Source organism: Motacilla alba, chromosome 13 (assembly GCF_015832195.1).
Source record: "Motacilla alba alba isolate MOTALB_02 chromosome 13, Motacilla_alba_V1.0_pri, whole genome shotgun sequence".
Classification (NCBI taxonomy): Eukaryota; Metazoa; Chordata; class Aves; order Passeriformes; family Motacillidae; genus Motacilla; species Motacilla alba.
In genome coordinates, this window is record NC_052028.1 from 17,993,158 (window position 1) to 18,015,197 (window position 22,040).

The 22,040-nt window shown below is 56.2% G+C and overlaps 1 protein-coding gene and 1 long non-coding RNA gene across 3 annotated transcripts in view; both read right to left on the bottom strand.

Annotated features, from left to right (window-relative positions):
* Positions 1 to 1,343: 1,343 nt before the first annotated feature.
* The window catches only part of PPP2R2B (protein phosphatase 2 regulatory subunit Bbeta), a 61,517-nt gene continuing 40,820 nt past the window's right edge, over positions 1,344 to 22,040 (bottom strand). The window contains exons 3-10 of one of the 2 annotated variants that reach the window (XM_038149908.1): positions 14,168 to 14,265; positions 12,744 to 12,909; positions 11,263 to 11,375; positions 6,062 to 6,239; positions 4,393 to 4,557; positions 2,867 to 3,036; positions 2,291 to 2,382; positions 1,344 to 1,801 (exon numbers count right to left, since the gene is read on the bottom strand). In XM_038149908.1, coding sequence (XP_038005836.1) covers positions 1,522 to 1,801; positions 2,291 to 2,382; positions 2,867 to 3,036; positions 4,393 to 4,557; positions 6,062 to 6,239; positions 11,263 to 11,375; positions 12,744 to 12,909; positions 14,168 to 14,265 — 1,262 coding nt within the window. In that variant the 3' untranslated portion in view covers positions 1,344 to 1,521. The remainder of the gene's footprint in view (positions 1,802 to 2,290; positions 2,383 to 2,866; positions 3,037 to 4,392; positions 4,558 to 6,061; positions 6,240 to 11,262; positions 11,376 to 12,743; positions 12,910 to 14,167; positions 14,266 to 22,040) is intronic. The other variant, XM_038149909.1, reaches the window with a different exon arrangement.
* Positions 12,157 to 12,737, bottom strand: LOC119706347. Its single transcript, XR_005258509.1, has 2 exons — positions 12,593 to 12,737; positions 12,157 to 12,549 (listed from the first exon to the last, which is right to left on the bottom strand). It is a non-coding gene; the product is annotated as an uncharacterized LOC119706347 (long non-coding RNA).

Below are 22,040 nucleotides of genomic sequence, written 5' to 3' on the forward strand. Positions count from 1 at the left end.
GAGAGGCTGTCCCGGGGGACACCTGGCCTTGGTGACCCGTGTCCCATCCCTGAGGCCTTGGCTGCTGGGGTGCCAGGTGTCCCCTCAGGAGGGATGGCAGCAGGGTCACCCTCGTGGAGCCGCTGCCCAAGTGACGGCGTTGAATTTTCTAATTGACTTCGTTTGCTTCTTGCTGCAGGAGCAGTTTTCAGATTTACAGAAAATCCAGTCAATCTCTTTTTATTGAACAGTTGCTCGAGTAAAGAGGGACCTGACCGATCTGTAGAGTAGAAAGAGGCAGCCTCGCCATGCAAAGAGAAAGAGTTACTGGTTTTATTATTATCATCATTGTTATTATAATGTAGGACTGCAGACAGCCTCTCTCTGACACAGTCAGGGGCTAACAGCAATATACACTTGGATTTTTTTTTAGGTCATAAATTAGCGACTTATACTTTATCTTAAAAAAATTGAATAAATAAATAAATTAATTAAAAAAGAGAGAAAGAGAGAGAGAAAGAGAGAGAGACAGTCACGACATGCAAGAGCTCACAACAGAATGAGAAAAATGACCAAAGCAAAGCCCAGAACTGCAGCAGAGCCCAGGGTTGGTTTGGTTTGCGATCAATGCAGGTCGGAAGCATCATTTATAAAGGTATTTCATATACCAAAGAAGGCACCACAGTATCTACAAAGCCAAATCCTCAGGAGGGTTCTGGGGCTGGGGGGGCAACCTGGCTGGAGCAGACACATCTGGAGATGCAGCACACACCCCCTGCCCCTTAAGCTTGTCCATTGCAAAACTGAACTCTTCCATTTTACGTTTGGTTTTGCTGTCTTTGTTGGTAAAACACAAAATAATTGTAATAAAAAGACAAATGTGGGAAATGGCAAAGGGAGGCAACATTCCAATCTTCCACACAACAAGTGGAATATTTCTGGGATCAGGTTTAAAGCAATTGGAGTGGGACCACTGCCACCAGAGCTGGCCAGAGCCCACGGTGTGTCACCCCATCAATCCCTGTCCCAGCTGACAGCCCCCTCCACATCCCCTCCTCAGCCAGAGGGCTGCTGCCACCCCAGCACTGCCTGGGGACATGGGACAGCCAGGCCTGACATCCTCACACTGCCCTGTAAGAAGTCTCAGCTCTCCCTGTGTAAATCTGGTGCCTGGGGGGTGCCCCCCGTGGCCCCTGGGCCGGAGTGCCCCAGCGCTCCTCTGCACAACCGCATCTGCAGAGCAGGAACTGAACAAAGAACAGGAAAGGAAAGGAAAACAAAGAAAGAAAGGAAAGAAAGGGAAGAAAGGAAGAAAGGAAGAAAGGAAGAAAGGAAGAAAGGAAGAAAGGAAGAAAGGAAGAAAGGAAGAAAGGAAGAAAGGAAGAAAGGAAGAAAGAAAGAAAGAAAGAAAGAAAGAAAGAAAGAAAGAAAGAAAGAAAGAAAGAAAGAAAGAAAGAAAGAAAGAAAGAAAGAAAAGGAACAGTTGAAACCTTGTGTTTACTGGTATCAGTACATGAGACTCCTAAAGAAGACCTGGTCCTCCTAGTTAACCTTGTCCTGGAATATGTACAGGTTGTTCGTGGCTGCCACAGCGATGATGTTCTCGGAGGGGTGCCAAGCTGTGTGCAGGATCTTTTTGCTAAAGTCCAGACTGTCCACACTGATCTCGTCTTTCCTGCGCTTTCCCCCCACGCAGACCTTGCGGGGCTTGAGGATGGCTCGGGGTTTGCTGTTCTCCCGCGACGCCTCCAGCGTCACGTCGCGCTTGGTGTTACGGTCGAACATGCGGAAGAAGTTGTTGTAGGAGCCGGTCATGATGACACTGCAACGGGGAAGGACAGGTGATTTTCACACCTTCTCAGAGGCAAACTGCTGGTGACCAGAGCAAGACTGAACATTCAGAGGCACAATGAGATTTGGGTAAGCATTGGAATTTTCTGAGGCCCAGCCGTGCTTTGTCAGCTCACTCTGATGGCTCAGACAAAAGCCATGACAGCCCTGCCAGGGGCTCTCACACTTCTGCCACCTAGTTCGGTGTAAGTCACACCCAGATACTCACTATCCCCAGATTCTGGCAATCTGAAGCTAAACCCATCACCACCTTCCTCCAGTGGTGGGTGACAGGCGGGACTGATTCTGTCCAGGAGAGAGTGGGACCCTCAGACATCCCCACCTGGGTACAGACTGCAGGTGCAGGTGATCCCTGCTGCACCTGCCCAGAGCCTGCACCCAGCCAAAGGCCAGGCAAGGGGCTGCCCTCGGGCCAAACCAAAGCCAGCGTGCCGGGGCTGAAGCAGCCACACGTGCTCACCTGTCAGACCCGTTCCAGACGCACTCGAACTTGTCAAAGATGCAGTCGTTCTCGTAGAGCGAGCAGAGCTTGCTCCGCAGGTAGTCGTGGACCTGTGGGTGGAGGGACAGGATGAGCCCCCGCAGGGGCCAGCACAGCCCAGGGACTGGCAGACTCAGCCCGGCTCACAGGGTGTGTCCCACACTCGGCCGAGCCCGGGCACTGCCTGGCATCCTGTGCCCTCCCACAGCCACCTGCAGCCACACTCTGCACTCGGCCTGGGCAGTGCCAGGGACACCCCTGGCAAAGGGGGACAGTGACAGGGCTACTGCTCTGCACGAGGCCTCCCACATGGCTCTCCCAGCTGCCAGCACCCGGGCTTTCTCTCCTCGCCCACCTCCAGCCTGGGGACATGGTGACAACTCACCAGGCCACTTGAGCCCACATTTAACCACTCTGCTTTCCACCATCTACGGGCATAAAGCTCCCACACCACAGGGGCATGCCTGCCCCTCCTGCCAGTGGCCCAGAGTGTGGCTCAGGAAGGACCTCGGTGGGCGCCCCAGGGCTGCATGCACCTGGCTGTGCCACGCTCACCTGGTAGGTCTCAATGGGCCGGTTCTCCATGTTCAGGTCCCACACCTTGACAGTGAGGTAGTCCCGGGTCATGATGTACCTTCCACTGTGGCTGAATTTGACATCAGAGATTGAGGAGATGATCTCAGAAAAAAATGACCGGTTACTTGGGTCTTCGGGCTCTTCAAAAACTGTGCAGGAGGAAAGAACAAGCCCCAGCATTAGCTGAGGCAGGAGCTCCCTGATCTCAGGCCAGGGAACTGCCACCCTGTCCTGGCAGGAAGCTTCTGGGGGAGAGCACCTGCATGATGCTGTACCCAGCACCCACGTGTGCTTAGTTTATCACCCCCCACCAAGTCCTGGAGCTCCTCTATAGTGGGAAAAATGTCTCAAGTGCCCATATGAATGATCTCTACAATGCAGAAAAGGCACTGCCCACAGCAGGACGCAGAGCTGCAGCTTTTCACCACCAGCAGAAACCTGGAGGCCTTTTCCATATAAAAAGTGATAGCAACAAGAAAAAACAAAGATCTCAGGCAGGCAGAAAGCAGCTGAACCCAGGACATGTGTCTGCTGCTCACAGCAGGTCAGTCATGAGGCCCTGGTCTCCCTGTGAGGGCTCTGTCCCTGGGTGCCTCTGGAATGGCAGCAGGAGCATGGCCACAGCCCCTGCTCGGCGCCTGCACTGGCAGCAGCCGGGGCTCTGCTGGCTCTGGGGTCCCAGCACACAGGCAGGGCCATGACTGGGTGCCAGGATGGGCTCCCAGCACACACACAGACACAGAGCAGATGCCAGGATGGGGTCCCAGCACACACACAGACACACAAAGATGCCAGATGGGGGTCCCAGCACACATAGACACAGAGGAGATGCCAGGATGGGGTCCCAGCACACACAGACACAGAGCAGATGCCAGGATGGGGTCCCAGCACACACAGACACACACAGAGGAGATGCCAGGATGGGGTCCCAGCACACACAGACACACAAAGATGCCAGGATGGGATCCCAGCACACACAGACACACAGGAGATGCCAGAATGGGGTCCCAGCACACACACACACAGAGCAGATGCCAGGATGGGGTCCCAGCACACACAGACACACACAGGAGATGCCAGATGGGGCTTCCAGCACACAGCTGGTGCTGCCCAGTCCCTGGGTGCAGCTGTGAACCAAAGCCAGTGGCCGGGCAGGGCAGGGGCTCGGGCCAGCTATTTTTGCTTTGGGCTGAAGGCTTTTGTGTGGCTTTGCTCCTGCTGCAGAAGCAGATCTGGGCTACTGAGCTCATGGAAAGGATTTCTGAGCACTAATTCCCTCTTACACAACAAACCTACTTTCCCTGGCACCGAGCAGGCGCTGCCCTGCCCGCACCAGCTCCTTCTGCGGCTCCCGGGCCCGGGCAGGCCGAGCCCGGAGATGCCCTGAAGGCGAGGGAAGGGCCCTGGGCTCGCAGCCCGGGGCTCGGGGCAGAGGGGAACAGGCGCTGGGGCACCGGGAGGCTGCACCCCCTCCTCCGTCCCGCACGGCCCGGGGGCTGGCTCACACTTGGCGTGGCGGTCGCAGAGCGCCGCGGTGCGCATGTCGCACAGGCGGATGGTGCCCTTGCTGCTGCTGTACACGAAGGTGTTGCAGTGGTGCGGGTGGAACTCGGCCGCCGTGATCACCTCCGTCAGCTCCTCCATGTTGGCCGGCTTGATGTCCACGATGTCTGGCAGGGCCAGTCAAGGATGTCTCTGGGCACCGGGGCTGCCCCCAGCCGCAAACCGCGCGTTCCAGCCCAACACAGGCAACACTGCAGCTTGGAGTGGCACCAGCCCACGCCAGCGGGGGAAGGCCAAGATCCGGCGTGTCTCTGCGAAGCTGGCAGTCCCAGCCCTGGTACCACAGCCTCTGTGGCGCATGAGACCTGACCTGCCCCCACGCCCCACTCAGTAAATGCCTTTTAGTGCAACATTCTGCCATGGTGAGTAACCATACTGAAAACAGCAATGGCAGCAAAGCCCAGTGCACAACAACCAACAGAAAACCCCGATGTAGGACCCTGGGGCCGTGTGAACTCCCTGAGGTTGGTCACAGACTTTGTACTCCTCACTGTCATCCCTGCAAGGAAGCAGGCACCACAGCCCCACTCCCCTGCAGCTGCTAAGAGCTCCCATAGCCACACGCCTGTGACTGCCAAAATCCTCTCCATCTGCCTAAATCATGCCCCAGGGATTTCTCAGCAGGAAACACCATATAAATACCATCAATGATTCGTGCCCTGTTTATTATTTCCAGTGTGTCTGTTACAAGCGTGACTGTCGCAACCTCATTTGTAGAGCAGTGACTGGCAGCCTGTCACCGCTGCAGGGTGCAACGGGACCACACCACTACTGCTTCCACCTTCCCCAAGGCACCTTTACTGCTTCCACCATCCCCACGGCACCACTACTGCTTCCACCTTCCCCAAGGCACCTTTACTGCTTCCACCTTCCCCAAGGCACCTCTACTGCTTCCACCTTCCCCAAGGCACCACCACTGCTTCCACCTTCCCCAAGGCACCTCTACTGCTTCCACCTTCCCCAAGGCACCTCTACTGCTTCCACCTTCCCCAAGGCACCACCACTGCTTCCACCTTCCCCAAGGCACCTCTACTGCTTCCACCTTCCCCAAGGCACCTCTACTGCTTCCACCTTCCCCAAGGCACAACACTGCTTCCACCTTCCCCAAGGCACCTGTCTCCTCCATCACCTGCAGACCACCCCGCCTCTGCCTGCCCCACCAGACCCTGCAGGCAAATTCAGAAATGTGTCACCCACACACCGGGTGACAGCAGCAGGGTGGCAATGCCAGCTGAGCCCTGTGCGTGGAGGGAGCAGCTCCGTGGCAGTGCTGGATGCCTCGTGTGGACACAGCCTGGCATCCCACCAGCGGCACAGCACAGGTGAGAGGGCAGTGCCTTGAGAACAACACACGGGCCGGGGGACCTCCAGTGCTCTGCAGTCAGGTGCACAGCAGGCAGCAGTATTTATAACTCCTGAGCTCCTGCCAGCCTTGCAGAAGGTGAAGCTCCTGCAGCGAGGCACCACAACCGGGTGTGGGGCTGAGGAGCTGCAGCACTGCCCGCTCTGTCCCCGTGCCCAGAGGCATGGGCACAGCCCGGCTGCTTCCCCTGGGGCTGCGCCTCACTGGGACTCAGGGCTGTCCCCAGAGCCACACACACCAAAGGATACTAAAACTTTGATTTGTGATTTCAAAATTCCACAGGTTTATCCTCAGGTCATCCGCTGACATGTAGGTCTCGTAGTCGCTGTTGACGGAGATGGAGTTGATGTGGTAGGTGTGTGCGTTGGCGAACACCCTCCGGGGAGTGGCCTCCACCATCAGGTCCATGGGCCGAAGCACGGGGACCTGCAGGGTGGGGAGAGAGCGTCAGCAGCCAGGGACAGGGTCCAGCCAGCTGCCCCGACCCACGCAGCACCCGGCACGGGGGGATGGCCCCACGGGGCCCCTCTGAGCTCTGGCTGCCAGTGCTTCCATCCACTCACTGCTAACAGGCTCCTCCAGGGAAACCCAATGCCTTCCCACGGGTATGACAGAAGACAAGCAGACCAAAGGCCATCTAATTTTCAGAGAGGCTCCAGGATGGTTACAGCACAGTGGAGCAATGAGAGCCCAGTAAACGAGGCTCTGATCTTGCGGCAGCAACTGTTCCAGATTTGAAACAGAAAAACAACCAAAGAACCTCTTCTGCCTCATTTTGTCACTGTTAGCCAAGATCTGAAATTCCTGGAGCATTCCTGACAGAAATACCTTGCTTGACAGAGCCAGGCCACGTTTTTTCTTTAAACATTTTTGCATTTGTCTCACAGTGAAGTGATGGAGCTAAGAGATGAGAAGGGACAGAGGGGAGGACCAGGAACAGAGCTGTGGGTGCTTGCCTTTAGATAAATCAGCATAACCCACTGGGGAGTGGGGAGATGCAGAGGGGACCACGTGTGTGAGGAGTGGGGCCAGTGATAACTTTGGACTCCGTGCTCTGAAGGCAACTCAATACACAGGAGTGTGCCAGCCCATGCTCCTGCTCGCCAGCGAGGTGTTTCCTCCAGCTGCTCCATCACTGGTATGATGTGTGTGCTCCTGAAGAGATTCCCTTGGCTGCAGAGGTGGGGATGGGAGTGAGGCCAGCTCGAGTGGCACGAGAGCGCTGCTGCTGCCAGCTCAGAGCTGAGCCTAACGTGACGAGCCTGCGCTAATTGCACCCAACTCGGCCAGCGAGGCATCGTTTGCACTGCTGGATCCTGCTCAGCCAGCTGGGGCAGGGGACAGGGACCACGGGGACCACCGGGACCACGGGGACCATGGGGACTGGCTGTCAGTGCACTGGCAGAGCGCGGGGGCTGTGCAAAGGGAAAGGGCTCAGTGACTGCCCTGGGCCTGCCTGGGCATGGGAACAAGCACAGCGAGGGCTTGGGCAGCGGCTCCTGCTCAGCGAGATGACTCAGTGGCCCAGCACAGCTCGCAGTCAGACCCTGGGCTAGTTCCTGTCCCCAGGCTGGGCTGACAGCCCGGCTGGCACCTGCAGCTCCCAGAGCCCCAGCACAATTCCCTGCTCATTCCTACTTCGCAGTCACTCTCAACCAGAGAGCTACAACAAACTCTTAAGCCAAGAACATTCTCCACACGTTACTTCCGAGCCAAGTCCTGGGGAGACTTTTTTTATGTCTGAGACTTGGCCTGCCACCAGGTAAAACCCCACAAGAGGGACAAACCTGGTTATACACGAGTGGTTTGCTAAAGCAGGGATTTTATCTGCTGCAGTGGCAAGAATCTGCACAGAAATATGGAAACCAGCGTGCCCACATGCTGCAAACTCCTGCTTAAGGGGATCAGCAATGAGGATTTAACCCTGAAAGCACTGAAACTTTGGGGCAGGAGCAGTCAGGAGTTTGCTGGGAGCAGACAGTGATCTCATTCCCCACCAGCAGCACAGGGATGCTGCAGCCCAGGGGACCCTGGCTCGGGACAGCCAAGGAGAGCAGCTGCCCAGCCAGGCCCCAGCCACAGTGGAGACACCAACAAACGGGGCAATGTGACAGCAACTGGAACTGGTTCTTGTGGCTTTTTGAAGCAGGCACAGGCCAAGTGAGCTTCTGCCCAACCCACCCAGATCAATCAGCACTGCCACAACAACCCTGAACGGCGGAGACCTCCTTGTGCACCCCTGCTCCAGCTCCAGAGCCCATCTCAGGAAAGGCTCTGGTGACACACACACCCATTATTAAATGGTAATTCAGCTTAACAAAGCACATCAAATACACAGAAAGACTGTGTCAAAGAAAATAAAACACCAATAAATTCAATTACTTTCTGTTTTCAGGAAGAGGGGCAATGCCAGTCACTTTTCATTTAAAACAACTTAAGTCTTAATTTTGATTCCTGCTTTTAGCAGGTACCCCGTGCTGAAGACTCCCTCCAAGCACACATGACCCCTGTGCACCTACAGCAGCACACACACCCCCTCTGGTGAGAGCTGACCGTGGCAGTGCCAGGCCAGCCCAGCAGCAGCGCTGCCCTGCTCCCAGCCCAGCCCCTGCTCCTCAGCAGCACGGCCACAGCTCAGCGTGCTCCACAGGATTTGGCCGAGTGGGATTAGTCAAGCTGAAGCTCGGATTGACCCCAGCCCTGAGTCTCCGAGAAGGAAACTGTAATCCGCTCCCTGGCAAATCAGGGAGCAGAGAAGTGCTCAGGGATAAATCCAGTGAGTTTTCCACCTGCCCCAGCAGCTCAGCTCCTCCAGGCACACTCTCCAGAATTCATTTCCTACCTACATAAGTTCCATTCTGTGGCCGCCCAATGCCACCTCAAGCTTAGCATTTTGCAGACAAAACGAGCATCAAACACTATTTTCACGGCAGAATTCAGAGTGTGAAGTGATAACTTCACACTGCTCAGAATTTTGTCACTCTGACCTGCCCTGTGACATGCAGAAGGGACCTTCCTGCAGGAGGACAAAGCTGCTGCCTCACTGCTCGTCCACGCAGCTGACGGAGCTGCTGTTTCCATCTCTTGTCCCTGCCTTGTCACTGAAATGCTCTGCAGAATGTGTGCAAGGAGAAGAGGCAAATCTCCTTGCTGAGGCAGAAAGGCAGCAGCAGCAGCACAGCCAACCTGCTCCAAGGCATCTCCCATCACAGCCACTCCGGGACTCAGGGGAGTCAGACGCAGTGGGCACAGCACAGCCTCCCCGGGAAACTGCACAGGGGCAGAAACCTGAGTGCTTCCACAAAATGGGAGACACAATCCAGGATTTGTCATGGAACTGAGAGAGTGAGGCAGCAGCTCTTCAGAGAGGGCTCTGTGACAGCCGCAAACACAAGAAACAGGCGCAGAGTAGCCCTGGCCACTGCACCCCCAGCAGCAGCAGCACAGCCTGCAGCAAGCACCCACAGCACTGGGGCAGGGGCGCTTGGGCTCTCACCCCAGACTGCCCTGCCCTGGGAGCGACCCAAGCCAACACATCCTCTCTTTGAAAAGGTTTAAGCCCTGGACATCACCTGTGTTAATTGTCTCCTAGCATGTCCCAAGGCTCAGGTACAGCGAGTGGTACTCGGGAGCACACCAAGGCAGTTACAGGAGGTCAGAAGGCTGCAGCTATTAGACTGGGGGCTATTCAAATCACCAGAGCTCTTCTAATGACAGCAAACACCTCACCACACAGCCTGAGCAGAGTCAAATATTCTTTTTGCACTGTGTGGGTTAGAAATTCCTCAGAGGATGATGCTCATCAAGTGCATTTAAACCATTAAGCCAAATGGATAAGAAATTATGGCAGCAAGGTGCATTAAAACCCTTTTTTCACTTCTCTGTGGTTGAAAATTAAACCATGGATGGATGTGGCTTTAATTTAAAGCATACCCATCACAGGACAATTACACATCAGATTTACACCAAGCTGCAGCAAAACGGTTACAGCTACTGTAAATATCTGCCTGAGTAAAATCATCAAAACATTAGATCCGAGGGGGTTGGTGGAAGACTCCTCAATCTTCCATCCTCAGGGACCACAGGCACTGCACAGCACACAGCAGTGAGCACCACACCGAGCACTTAAAACGTGTTAGAGCTCCCAGTGCCTCCGCCGGCCTCTCCCCAGGGCAGGAAGGGCAGCCTGACCCCAGAGCAGTGGCAGGCACCAAACAGCTCCTCCAGCCACACAGCCCTGAGCTGCTGCCAGGAGTGCACGGGCTCAGAGCAAAGCAGAGGCTGAAACTTTCAAGGCAGTGAGTGGACTCCAACCCTGTTGGGTTCTCTGATATTTCAGTATGACTTTCTACACGGGAGAAAGAAATCCCAGGGCCTTCCCAGCGTGTTTAAACAGAGAAGGAAGCACCACCTGGGATAACACCCTTAACACTGCTGCCTTTCAAATCCTGCCTCCCAGCCTGCCAAGGGCTGACAGCCCCAGCTCTGACAGCCAGGCACTGAGCAAACCTCTGCAATGGGCTGTCAGGTATCACCACGCTAGGCGGGAAATGCTGCCTGAAACATAACAGCAGATACACATCTACATGAAATAAATGCTCTCTTGTTCTGTAAAGAAAAATGCTGCCAGTCACCAGGACCAACCCTGTACAGGGACAAGAACTAACTGCCTGCCCAGGGCTCTCAATGGCTTCATGCACAATGGAACTGGGACCCATAAAGTGAGGTAAGCACAATCATAGTCATCATTTCATATGTGCAAATATAAAATCCACAAGTACTCAAAATGCAAATTCTGACAGGGTGTTAATAAATTACAAGCTGGTCTGGTCTGGTTAAGGTCATGACCAGGAGGAAAACTCATTTGGAGGAAGTACTTCTGCTCCTACAGCAGCAGCAACTACATTTGGGAATGCTCCAAGCTGGGAGAGCTCCTGCTGTGCCTCCTCACTGGGATGGGCCCAGCCTGTGGGGCAGCACAGCACACTGTGGCACTGGGGTGCCAGACCCGGGACACACACGCTGCTGGCAGCACGTCTGCCCAGCACCAGCACAGCCCGGGCATCCCTGGCAGCTCCCTCGTCCCCTGCCACGCCTGTGCTCCGGTCACAGCACGAGGATGCCCTTCGAGACCGACCGAGCGTGGCACGAGGGCACTGCAGCCCAGGGCAGGATGGCACTGCACCCCAGGGCACACAAGTCCCAGGGCACGATGGCATTGCAGCCCCAGGGCACACAGGTCCCAGGGCACACAGGTCCCAGGGCACACAGGTCCCAGGGCAGGATGGCATTGCAGCCCCAGGGCAGGATGGCACTGCAGTTCCAGGGCACACAGGTCCCAGGGCACGATGGCATTGCAGCCCCAGGGCACACAGGTGACACCAGCAGCAATTTTCACCCGAGACCCCGCAGGGAGCGGCTCCTCAGCCCCACGGCGCCCCACACTCACCCGCAGCACGGTGATCATGGAGGGGTCTCGGAGACGGCCATCCTCATCCTTGAGGTTGTATCCCTCCGGCCTCTTGTCCCGCTCGCTGACCTTCCATAGCTTCACAGTCTTATCTGGGGGAGGACAGAGGAGAGCATCAAGGGGGCTGCTCCCTGAGCCGCCCACTGACGGGTGTGCCGAGGCTGGAAAAGCCTCCTGTGCCCCGGTGCCACTGCTGGAAGTGCTGGTAGAGGTAGCCGTGCCCACAGCAGGCTGCTGGAGCAGAGCCCTGCAGAGGAATGAAGCCGTGCAGGGCACACCGGCCCTGGATGTGCCCCTGAGGCGTGACAGGGTGCCAGTGGCTCACCCAGAGCCACGCTGACTGCCCAGCCCAGACCTGTGCAGAGCCAGCACACAGCAGGACCCACCCCGGCAGCTCCCTGTCTCCTCCCAGCATCCCCCCCGTGCCACAGAGGCCCCGCAGGAAGAGCACCAGGAGCACGTGGGGTTATTCTGAATAATGGTGTTTTCTTGGCTCCCTCCCGGCAGGGACTCCATCCATAGTTTATCATCACTTCCACCAGGTTTCATACAAACCCCATCATCCATCTTCATTTTCTCTCTTACACAGCAACTCCAAAGCAGTGCCAATTAATTTTGTTTTTATTAACATGCTCTGTTTGGGGGGGGGGTTCACTATAAAATGTTAGTGTATCAGTAAGAACAAAAAGAAACAGCATAACACAGGAGTATTTCCAAAGTAATTGTTTTGATAACCTGCCTGCATGTGGAACACCACCCAAATGGAAGGGTAATATCCCTGTTAATCAAAAAACTATTTAAAAACTCAATTAACAGAACATTATGCTGTATAATTAATCTTCATTTCATTTCAATGATTCTCCCCCAAATGAGTTTAATAAGTCTTTGAATTTTATTACAATGATCAATAGAGTCAATTCTATAACACAAAGTAAGTTGGTTATGGAATATAATTAGACCCCTCCTTTTCCCCTGAAGTAATTAAGTCACATCCATCTTAAGGTCCCATTCATCCCAAGTAATATTCCTAGATCCTCATGATATTTATCAGAACATAACATGGAACTGCTGAGCCAAACCTGACTGCAAACTGAAACAAAACACCTGCAGTTTTTCTTAAAAAAAAAATAAATCCCAGGATCCTGAGAATAAAAAAACAAAAGTTGTTGTCAGGGCAGAAGCCTCCCTCTCTCCCTCAAAGGGAGGATCTGCGTGAAATACACCTGGGGATTTCACACCTGGGGATTACACCTGCGTGAAATACACCTGGGGATTTCACACCTGGGGATTACACCTGCGTGAAATACACCTGGGGCACAGGGATTGAGCTCTGCCAGGCCATTCCCCCAGACACCTGTGTTCCCTGCAGGGACAGTTCCTCATAACTATTTCCCCGAGTGAACACACAGAGGAGACTGTGCCTGGCGGTGGAGCCAGCCCCGGGCAGCGGGGCCGCGTACCGTTGGTGGAGAGCAGGAAGTACGCCGCGTTCTGCTGCGGCAGCCATCGAATCTTGTTGATCTTCTCCTCGATCTCCAGGCTCTTCAGGTAATCGAACTCTGGCTCGTGGCTCTGGAAGGTGCTGTAGACATTGTACTCTCCCCTGCGGTGGGGCTGGTTCTTGCTCTGCGGGGACAGGGAGCAGCTGGAGGCGCTGGCAGCTGGCTCGGGGCGCTCGGGGCCGGTGACGGCGAGCGCAGGGCTGAGCGCCCGGCACGGCCACGCTGACACCAGGGGAAGGGAGAAAGGGAGGAGAAATCCAGAGGGAATGGAGCGGAAACAGAGAGGGAATGGAGCGGCAATGGAGAGGGAACGGAATGGGAACACAGTGGGAATGGAGAAGAAATGGAGAGGGAATGGAGTGGAAACAGAGGGGGAACGCAGAGGGAACGTAGCAGAAATGGATCCCACCCCACTGTCTGTCCCTGGTGAGCAGCTGGGAGCGAGTGCCAGCTCCTGCCAGGTGCTGAACCCAGCCACAGAAGAGCTGCTGGCAGCAGCTACAAGTACTAGGATGGGCAGCCTTGGCTTGGGTGGTGGGTGAAGCCCCACACGTCCCCCTGAACTCAGTGGATACATTCAGAATGGTGCTGGAGGCCTAAAGTTCAGGAAAAACAGTAGAATAATGAAATGAGAGTAAAAGGAGAAATGAACTAGTGCTGGAAAGGCTGATGAGGTGTCTGCACATGTGATGGTTAACCACTGAGTTCTCTTCACTGTATGTAGAAATAATTTTAAAGTCTTAACTTTGAGAAAAATTTAAAACCATCATCGGACCATGACCTGTCTCATGCCCGGGTCTGATGCATTCCTTCCAGCACAGCTGAGGACAGTCCTGCTGACTCAGAGCAGAGCAGCTAACTGGGACAGCTTTGGAAATGTTGGGGGCCGTCCCAGGTGGCAGGAGCTGGCACAGCTCTCCCAGCCAGGCTGGCAGGGTGCCCGCCAGCACCAGCCCATGCTGAGGGCCGAACACACACTTCTCCAGCAGGCACAACCTCCAGCTTCCAACAAAGCATTTGCTAGCACTTCCTGAGCAAAGTTTTGGAAGGGAAACTTAATTGTTGCATCCATCTACACTTTCCAGAATTTTGATGGCTTGAGGGGTTCTTGGGGTGGTGTCATCTCCAGGGTGGGCACTCGTCACACACGCCGATGTGCTGCCTGACCCCTGTTACACCTGGAGCAGAGGAATGCAGGCAATGTGATCTTTGGAAGGTGTTTGGCAGGAGGAAATCTGGCCCCGCGGATGTTAATAGCTGTTTCTCAGTTTGTAGTACACCAGGAGAGCCCTGAGCTTAGGAGTGACACAGGCGGATTAGGGAGCAGCAGGACACTTCACTTAAAAGGATAAAATGGGCATTTTGCATTCACTGGCACTTACCTCCTGCTCACGCTGAAATATCACAACCCGGCCCCCCTTGTCCCCTGTTGCCAGTAACTCTCCAGTGTGGTTGAACTCAACTGTGGAGATGATGTCAGCTGGTAAAGAGAAGACAAAGACAATTTCAGTAACTGCAGCCTGACTTCCACAGGCATCCAGGAAGCACCATGCCCTGTACAGCGACATGCCCCATCGTACCCTGTGGCATCTCCATAAATCCCTGTTTTTCTATCATCTTAACCACTAAACGGGCTCGGCATTATGCTGTCATGGCCCCCTGCCCTGGCCTGTGCCCCAGCCCCAGCCCCAGGGGGATTTGCAGGGACTGTGCCCGTGTTCCTGCAGCCTGAGGGCTGCTCTCAGCAGCAGGGCCCAGGGCTGGGCAGTACAGCACGGCACAGCACGGCACAGCATGGCACAGGACAGCACAGGACAGCATGGCACGGCACAGCATGGCACGGCATGGCACAGGACAGCACAGGACAGCACGGCACAGCACGGCACAGCATGGCACGGCACAGCATGGCACGGCACAGCATGGCACAGCATGGCACAGCATGGCACAGGACAGCATGGCACAGCACGGCATGGCACGGCACAGCATGGCACAGCATGGCACAGCACGGCACAGCACGGCACGGCATGGCACAGGACAGCACAGGACAGCATGGCACAGCACGGCACAGCATGGCACAGGACAACATGGCACAGCACGGCACAGGACAGCACAGGAAAGCATGGCACAGCATGGCACAGCACGGCACAGCACGGCACAGCATGGCACAGGACAGCACAGGAAAGCATGGCACAGCATGGCACAGCACGGCACAGGACAGCACAGGACAGCATGGCACAGCACGGCACAGCACGGCACAGGACAGCATGGCACGGCACAGCATGCTCCCCTCATGCCTTGGGGAGTTGCCCACACCTTTTGGGGTGACACAATCAATTCCTGGGACCTGGGGGGGCCTGGTGCCAGTGGTGCCCCCAGCATGTCAGCACCTGGCTGCTGGGCAGAGCTTGCTGCCTCCTGGCCCTTGTGCCACCCTCTGCCTGGGGGGTGGCTTGCTGTCACCCTCAGAGGAGAGGGAGCAGACAAATTAAGACACCTTTGTCCTCTCTCCCTGAGCTTCTCAGGTAGGACAGCTCAGGTGACCACATCCACAATCGCTGCTTTCCCCTGCACATTGCTGAACCTGCCATCGCCTCCCAGGGTTTTTAGTGGGTATCCCATTAAAGCGATGCCTTTCAGCCCTCCATCAGCTGAAAAGCCACTGCGCTCACACCACTGCCCCTCCCCACGAACCGGGGTACCATCTCCAGGGTTCTGGGCTCAGTGGCAGGAGAGGCCAGGGGACACACAGAGACCTGTAACTGCACACGCTTTAATCTGCAGTGTTTACCCTCGAGGCAACGCAGGCGGGAGCTGCTAATGATTGGATTTATTTGGCCTATTTTTAGAAGAATGTCAGAGGTTAATTCCACAGCAATTACTGCCCAACTGGTGCTCACCCACTGCCCGGGGAGCCACACTCCAGCAGCAGGAGCCGGGAACTGGAAGAATGACTGCAGCCTTGGAGCCTCAGCACTGGGTGCAGGATGGAACAACCCTTGGCCACAACAGCTGCCAGCTCTCTGCTGCCATTTGCACTCCCTGCCCCTCTCACTTCTGCAGAGCAGGAGTGGCAGGGCTGCAGCCCAGGGCTCGGGGCAGGGCCCCGTGCTGGCCACGGCTGCGCTCACGGGCCATGGCACTGCCTGAGCTGTGGCCACCCTCTGGGCACTGCTCTGGTTCCTCCTGCGTGTTAGCTCTGGTGTGTGCCAGCAGAGAAAGCCTCACAAACACACAACCTGAGCTGTCCCCTCTCCCTCCCCATGAGTTTTATCCCAGATACAGACTGGAAAGCTGCCTCAGCAAACGAGAAAAGACAAAATGCAGCAACTGGCCCTGGTGCAGCTGGAACACCGCTGAGGGTCTGTCTTCCAGGATGCCAGCCCAGACAGCACCCACCAAACCCACACCCCATGCTGCAGCATCACCCAGACAGGGCACCTGGGAGCCCCTCACACACCCACGGGCTCCCCCAAACAACACCTCTGTGCCCCAGACAGCTGAGCAAGAGACTTCTGTGTTTGGCGCCAAGTCTGGCTCAGCAGCTCCAGCTCAGCCCTGGCTCACAGAGGTTTCGCTGCTGCAGCAGGTGGCCCCACCGTGGGGAGCGTGGCTGCGGTGCCACGGGCTGAGCCGGGGTCCCCGAGGTGCCACGTGGATGATGCTGGGAACAGGCTGGGAGCAGCTGCTCCAGCAGCAGCCAGGGGACTCGGTGGCTATGGCTGGGCAGTGCTAACGTGCCCCTCATAATGAGACGTGCTGCCTCCTTCCAAAACTACTCAATTGAAAATGTACCTGGTTTGCTCTATTTAATCCTCTCCATTACCAGCTGCCGGGTTTAGGTCATTCCCTTTTCAATGAATTAAAAATAACTTTGTGTGCTGCGGTGAGGCGTTTTTCAGACACGATCTAATGCACCAGCCCGTGGGCAGGGCTGTGGTCTGAGACACCAGGGCCAGGCACCACAGCCAGCCTCGTGCCCCCCAGCCCAGCCCCCATTCACACTGCACCCACAGGGAAGGGGGTTTCATGTCCACAGATCCCCCAGACCTGCTGCTCACTCATGCCCATCATCAGGACTTCAGACAAGGACACCAACAGAGCCTGGCCAACTACACCTTTCATATGTTTAAAAAATACCCTGAATATTAAAAAACCCTCTTCTGAGTAGAAGTATCCAAGCCAAGCCCAGATCCACCCCAGCTGACAGAAGCATCACTCCCCCAGCAGCCATGGTCTGGGCACTGGCCCTTGTCCCTGGTGTGTCTGGGCAGTAAGAGCAGCCTGGCACAGAAGAGCATCCAGGGGCAGCTGGGGGAGTCCCAGGGAGGCACCAGCTCAGGAGCAGAGTGGCACCAGCTCCTTTGCAAAGGTGTCTCTGAGCAAACCAGGGGTCGGTCATGGCTGCTGCACACCCCACCTGCTGCCCTCGGGAGACACGCAGGGTGGCTACTAATGAAAATGCTCATGTGTTCGTCTTGAGACGATCAATAATTTATGCCCATCTCTCTTAAGGTTCCTTCAGCAGTTTTGTGACAACAGAAAGGAAAAAACCTTGCCTCTTTTTTGCTTTTTCATTTCCTTCATCACCTCCTACACACTCAGTGCCCCAATGCGGGAATTTAAAGCAAACAGTTTCCATGGAGACCCAGCCCGCCGTCCTCCCTCCCCTCCCATCCTCCCTTCCCTCGGCATCTCTGTGCCTTCATGCTCTCATGCTAAAAATACCCAGGATGGGATTTGATTTCCGCCGTAGCGATACAGTTTTATCAGAAAAATGGGAAATTTACAACACACCCCCTCCCCCTCTCCCAGCGTGGAGGAAGGCATGCTCTCTGCCAGGAACAGGGAATGATCTGTTATTAAAAAGAAAGAAGATAAACAGGGGAAGCTGCGGTCGGTGCTGAGACCTGGATCCCTGGAGCAGCCTGATCTGCAGCAGGGAGCTGCCCTCACAGACACCCCTCTTCTTCTGCCCACCCGGGCAGGGGCCTGGGTGTCACATCCCTGCTCCTGGAGCCCCCCAGGCACACCATCCCCACTCCTGAGCCCCCCAGGCACACCATCCCTGCTCCTGAGCACCCCAGGCACACCATCCCTGCTCCTGGAGCACCCCAGGCACACCATCCCTGCTCCTGGAGCACCCCAGGCACACCATCCCTGCTCCTGGAGCACCCCAGGCACACCATCCCTGCTCCTGGAGCACCCCAGGCACACCATCCCTGCTCCTGAGCACCCCAGGCACACCATCCCTGCTCCTGAGCCCCCCAGGCACACCATCCCTGCTCCTGAGCACCCCAGGCACACCATCCCTGCTCCTGGAGCACCCCAGGCACACCATCCCTGCTCCTGGAGCACCCCAGGCACACCATCCCTGCTCCTGGAGCACCCCAGGCACACATCCCTGCTCCTGAGCACCCAGGCACACTATCCTGCTCCTGAGCCCCCCAGGCACACCATCCCTGCTCCTGGAGCACCCCAGGCACAACCAATCCCTGCTCCTGGAGCACCCCAGGCACACCATCCCTGCTCCTGGAGCACCCCAGGCACACCATCCCTGCTCCTGGAGCACCCCAGGCACACCATCCCTGCTCCTGAGCCCCCCAGGCACACCATCCCTGCTCCTGGAGCACCCCAGGCACACCATCCCTGCTCCTGAGCACCCCAGGCACACCATCCCTGCTCCTGGAGCACCCCAGGCACACCATCCCTGCTCCTGAGCACCCCAGGCACACCATCCCTGCTCCTGGAGCACCCCAGGCACACCATCCCTGCTCCTGAGCCCCCCAGCCACACCATCCCTGCTCCTGGAGCACCCCAGGCATCTCGCCCTCGCTCCCAGAGCTTTCCAGGCACACCATCCCTGCTCCTGGCACATCCCATCTGCTCCAGCTTCAGCAGCAGCTCCATGCAGAAGGCCCTGGTCCCACTGCCCTGGTGGGGAGGCCACAGGACAGCACAAGTGTCCCAACACCTGTGCCAGGAGCACGTGGCCCCAGGGGACACAGGATGATGCCCCTGGCCCAGGCCACAGCAGGGCAGCCACCCCGTGGTGGCAGGGACATCCCTGCACTCACACCCACGGCGCAGAGGGTGCCCCAGCCCTCCCAGGGAACACGCCTCCTCTGGGGTAAGAAGGGAGAGGCAGGTCTGTGACCACACACCATCATGGAATCATTTAGGTGGGAAAACCCTCTAAAATTGAATCCAACCATTCCCCCAGCACTGCCAAGGTCCCCACTAACCCATGTCCCCAAGTGCCACATCTACACATCTGTCACATCCCTCTAGGGATGGTGACTCCGTCACTGCAGCCCGTGCCTGGGCTGGTCAGTCCTTTCAGGGAAGGAATTTTTCCTAATATCCAAACTAAACTTCCCTTGGTGCAACCAGAAACCATTCCCTCTCCTCCTGTCCCTGTTCCCTGGAGCACAGCCCGACCCCCCCGGCTGTCAGGAGTTGTGCAGAGCCACAAGGTCCCCCCGATCCCCCTTTTCTCCAGCTGAGCCCTTCCCAGCTCCCTCAGCTGCCCCTCATCAGCCCTGTGCTCCTGACCCTTCCACAGCCCCGCTGCTCTCCCGCAGACACACCCAGGCCCAGGAGCTCTCCTGGTGACACCAATTCCTCCCCCAGACAGAGCTCTGCGTTTCTGGGGCAGCCCCTGCCCTCCCCTGCCCTCCCAGCTCTGCCCCCCAGGCTGGGGACAGGGGGGCTGTGGGGGTCTGGGGGCTCTGCTCTCTTCACCGTGTGTATAAATCACACGCAAAGCCTCCACTGCAGATGATAATAAATTGGGAAGCACCATAAATAACAGCAAACCAGGCTGCCAAAGGAAGGATTTAGGTCATTCAAATCCCAGGCTATGAGCTGCCAAATCGAGTTTAATACTGATAAGTGTGGGGTAATAACTCACCACAACCACATCCCTCATCCCCCTGAGACCCCTCAAGGGAGTGGGGGCTGCAGGGCTTTGCCAAGGAGATGGAGATGTGGCCCCTGATGGGAGCACAACCCAGCCAGGGCACAACGGCCACTCCCTGACTCTGCCTGCCCACGAGGGAGACAGCAAGTGGGACAACAATGGGCCCTATTAACTGAGGACAAAACCTACATCTGAAACCACTCAGGATGAAGAGAAGCAAAGAGGTAATGAAAAATTAGGAGGCTAATGGAGAAAATGTCTGGTAATGGAGAGGTAGAGCACGAGTCCACCCACAGAGCCCCTGTGGGATCTCAGTGCATCCCACCTTCTCTGCATCCCACCACGCCATGGCAGGAGATGCACCCTGAGCTCAGAAAGGGGTTTTGAGAAGGACACAAACATTAAAATCACAACTGACTAACGCAGCCCAGTCCTCAGCCTCTCAAGGAGGACTCCTAGGTCTGACCCTCATGACAGGCTGTGGGTCTTCTTTATTCAGAAAATGGTGAGTCTCCACATTTCACTGTTTAAAAGAGACCTCTTTGGTCTCCCTTTCTGTCTGCCTCTCTTAAAACAAACAAAATAAGAGCTGGCAAAGTGTTTACTCTGAAAGGCATGCGCTCTGTGCGCAGTTTGATGGGAGCTGTGGACCTGCCAGTGCTCAGGTCTGGACACTGCAAGGCACCTTGAAGGAACCGGGACCTTCTCTCCCCTCTGTCAGGTCAGATTTAACCCAGCTGCAGCAGAGCTGGACCCTCAGCCCTGGCAGAGCAGGAGGCTCATCCAAAGACTGGAACGCAACTCCCCTCCCTGCCCATGAAAAAGTGCCAGAGAGGAACTAAAACCAGGGAGACTTCAGGGCCCCTCAGGCACAGAAATGGCAGGCTAGAGAGGAAGAAAGCCTGGGCAAGGCCACGGAGCTGAGGGGGCAAGGAACTGGCATCCAAGTCCCACAGAGCAGGGCTAGGTACAACCTGCAGGGTGGTGTCGGGAGCCTGGGCCATCAATCCTGCCCCAGACTGGGTGGTCCACAGCAGGGGGGTGTGAGAGGGAGGGCAGAGGACAGCAGAGGTTAAACTGCAATCTAATGGCATGCAAGATCACATGTGATTGATCGGCATTGATTATCCCCTGCTGAGGTGAATCATAGCCTGGGAAACAGAAATCAATTCCACTGCATTAAGCCCAGTAAGGATCTGGAGCATCAGCGAAATGCCCTGAAACACCACAGCTTACTGACACCACGAAGTGAAGCACAGCAAGCCATGGCCTGGCACAGCATGGCAGGACACCTGCCCAGCCCCTGCACCCCATCAGGCCAGGGCTGTGGGGAGGGAGGGATGGCTTAGTGGAAAAGCACCCTGCCTGAAGAGCTCCCAGCCTGGGGGCAGGCCCATCCCTCTGCCCACCGGGCCCTGCTTCCTGCAGGGATGGGGCTGGATCGTGGCTCACCTGGGACCTCCCAGCAGCTGGGGCAGGGCTGGACCCTGCTGAGCTCTGCTGTCCAGGTACAGCTCCTCATCACAACAACATGATGCTGCAGAGCTACCAACAGCTGCTCCTCTTCCCCAAAATGGAATAACACTCCTAGACTGAACAGCTGAAAATACTGTCACATCCCAAATTCCTCTGCCCTTGTTACAGCAAAGAGGAATTTCGTGCTACCCAGCCTAGACAAAAGCAACTCCCATCTGGCAGCAGCCCTCGTGGCACCCAGCGTCCCCCCCAAAGCTCCCATTTCAGAATGCCAGCAGGCAAGAATGTGAATTCACATCCCTCCACCATCCTGGCCAGGTGTAATTTACTGGAACTGCTCGAGAGGAGAGTTCAGGAGGAAATACCATCATGGAAGGGTTCAGCACAGACTCCCAGGGAGCAGAGGCTCTCACGGCCCCAGGTGCCCAGGGCAAGGACATGACAGGAGTGGGGCAAGCGCTGCTCCAGAGCCCAGTGCACCAGCAGAGACCACACAATGGGCTGGGTCGTCGACAGGAGCAGAATGACAAACCAGAAAGGAAAGGGAGGGGCAGCTTTCAGGCACAGCCACATCTTAGCCCATCCGAGGAGGCGAACAGAGTGGAACAGAGCAAAGCAGAGCTGCAGAGCTGCCTTTGGCCCAGCTGCCCTGGCCCCACCCAGCACCCATGCCTGCCCAACAGTCCGGGTGGGTCCTGGGTATGCACACAACACAAAACTCTTTCATCTGCATTGAGATGCACAACTCATTAGCTCTTGGATTAATGGCAATTTTTAATTGGTCAGGCTATGAACACCTTATTAAGCTGTTACACATCACACCTGTGGTGGCAGAACAGCACGTAAATCAAGACAATTAG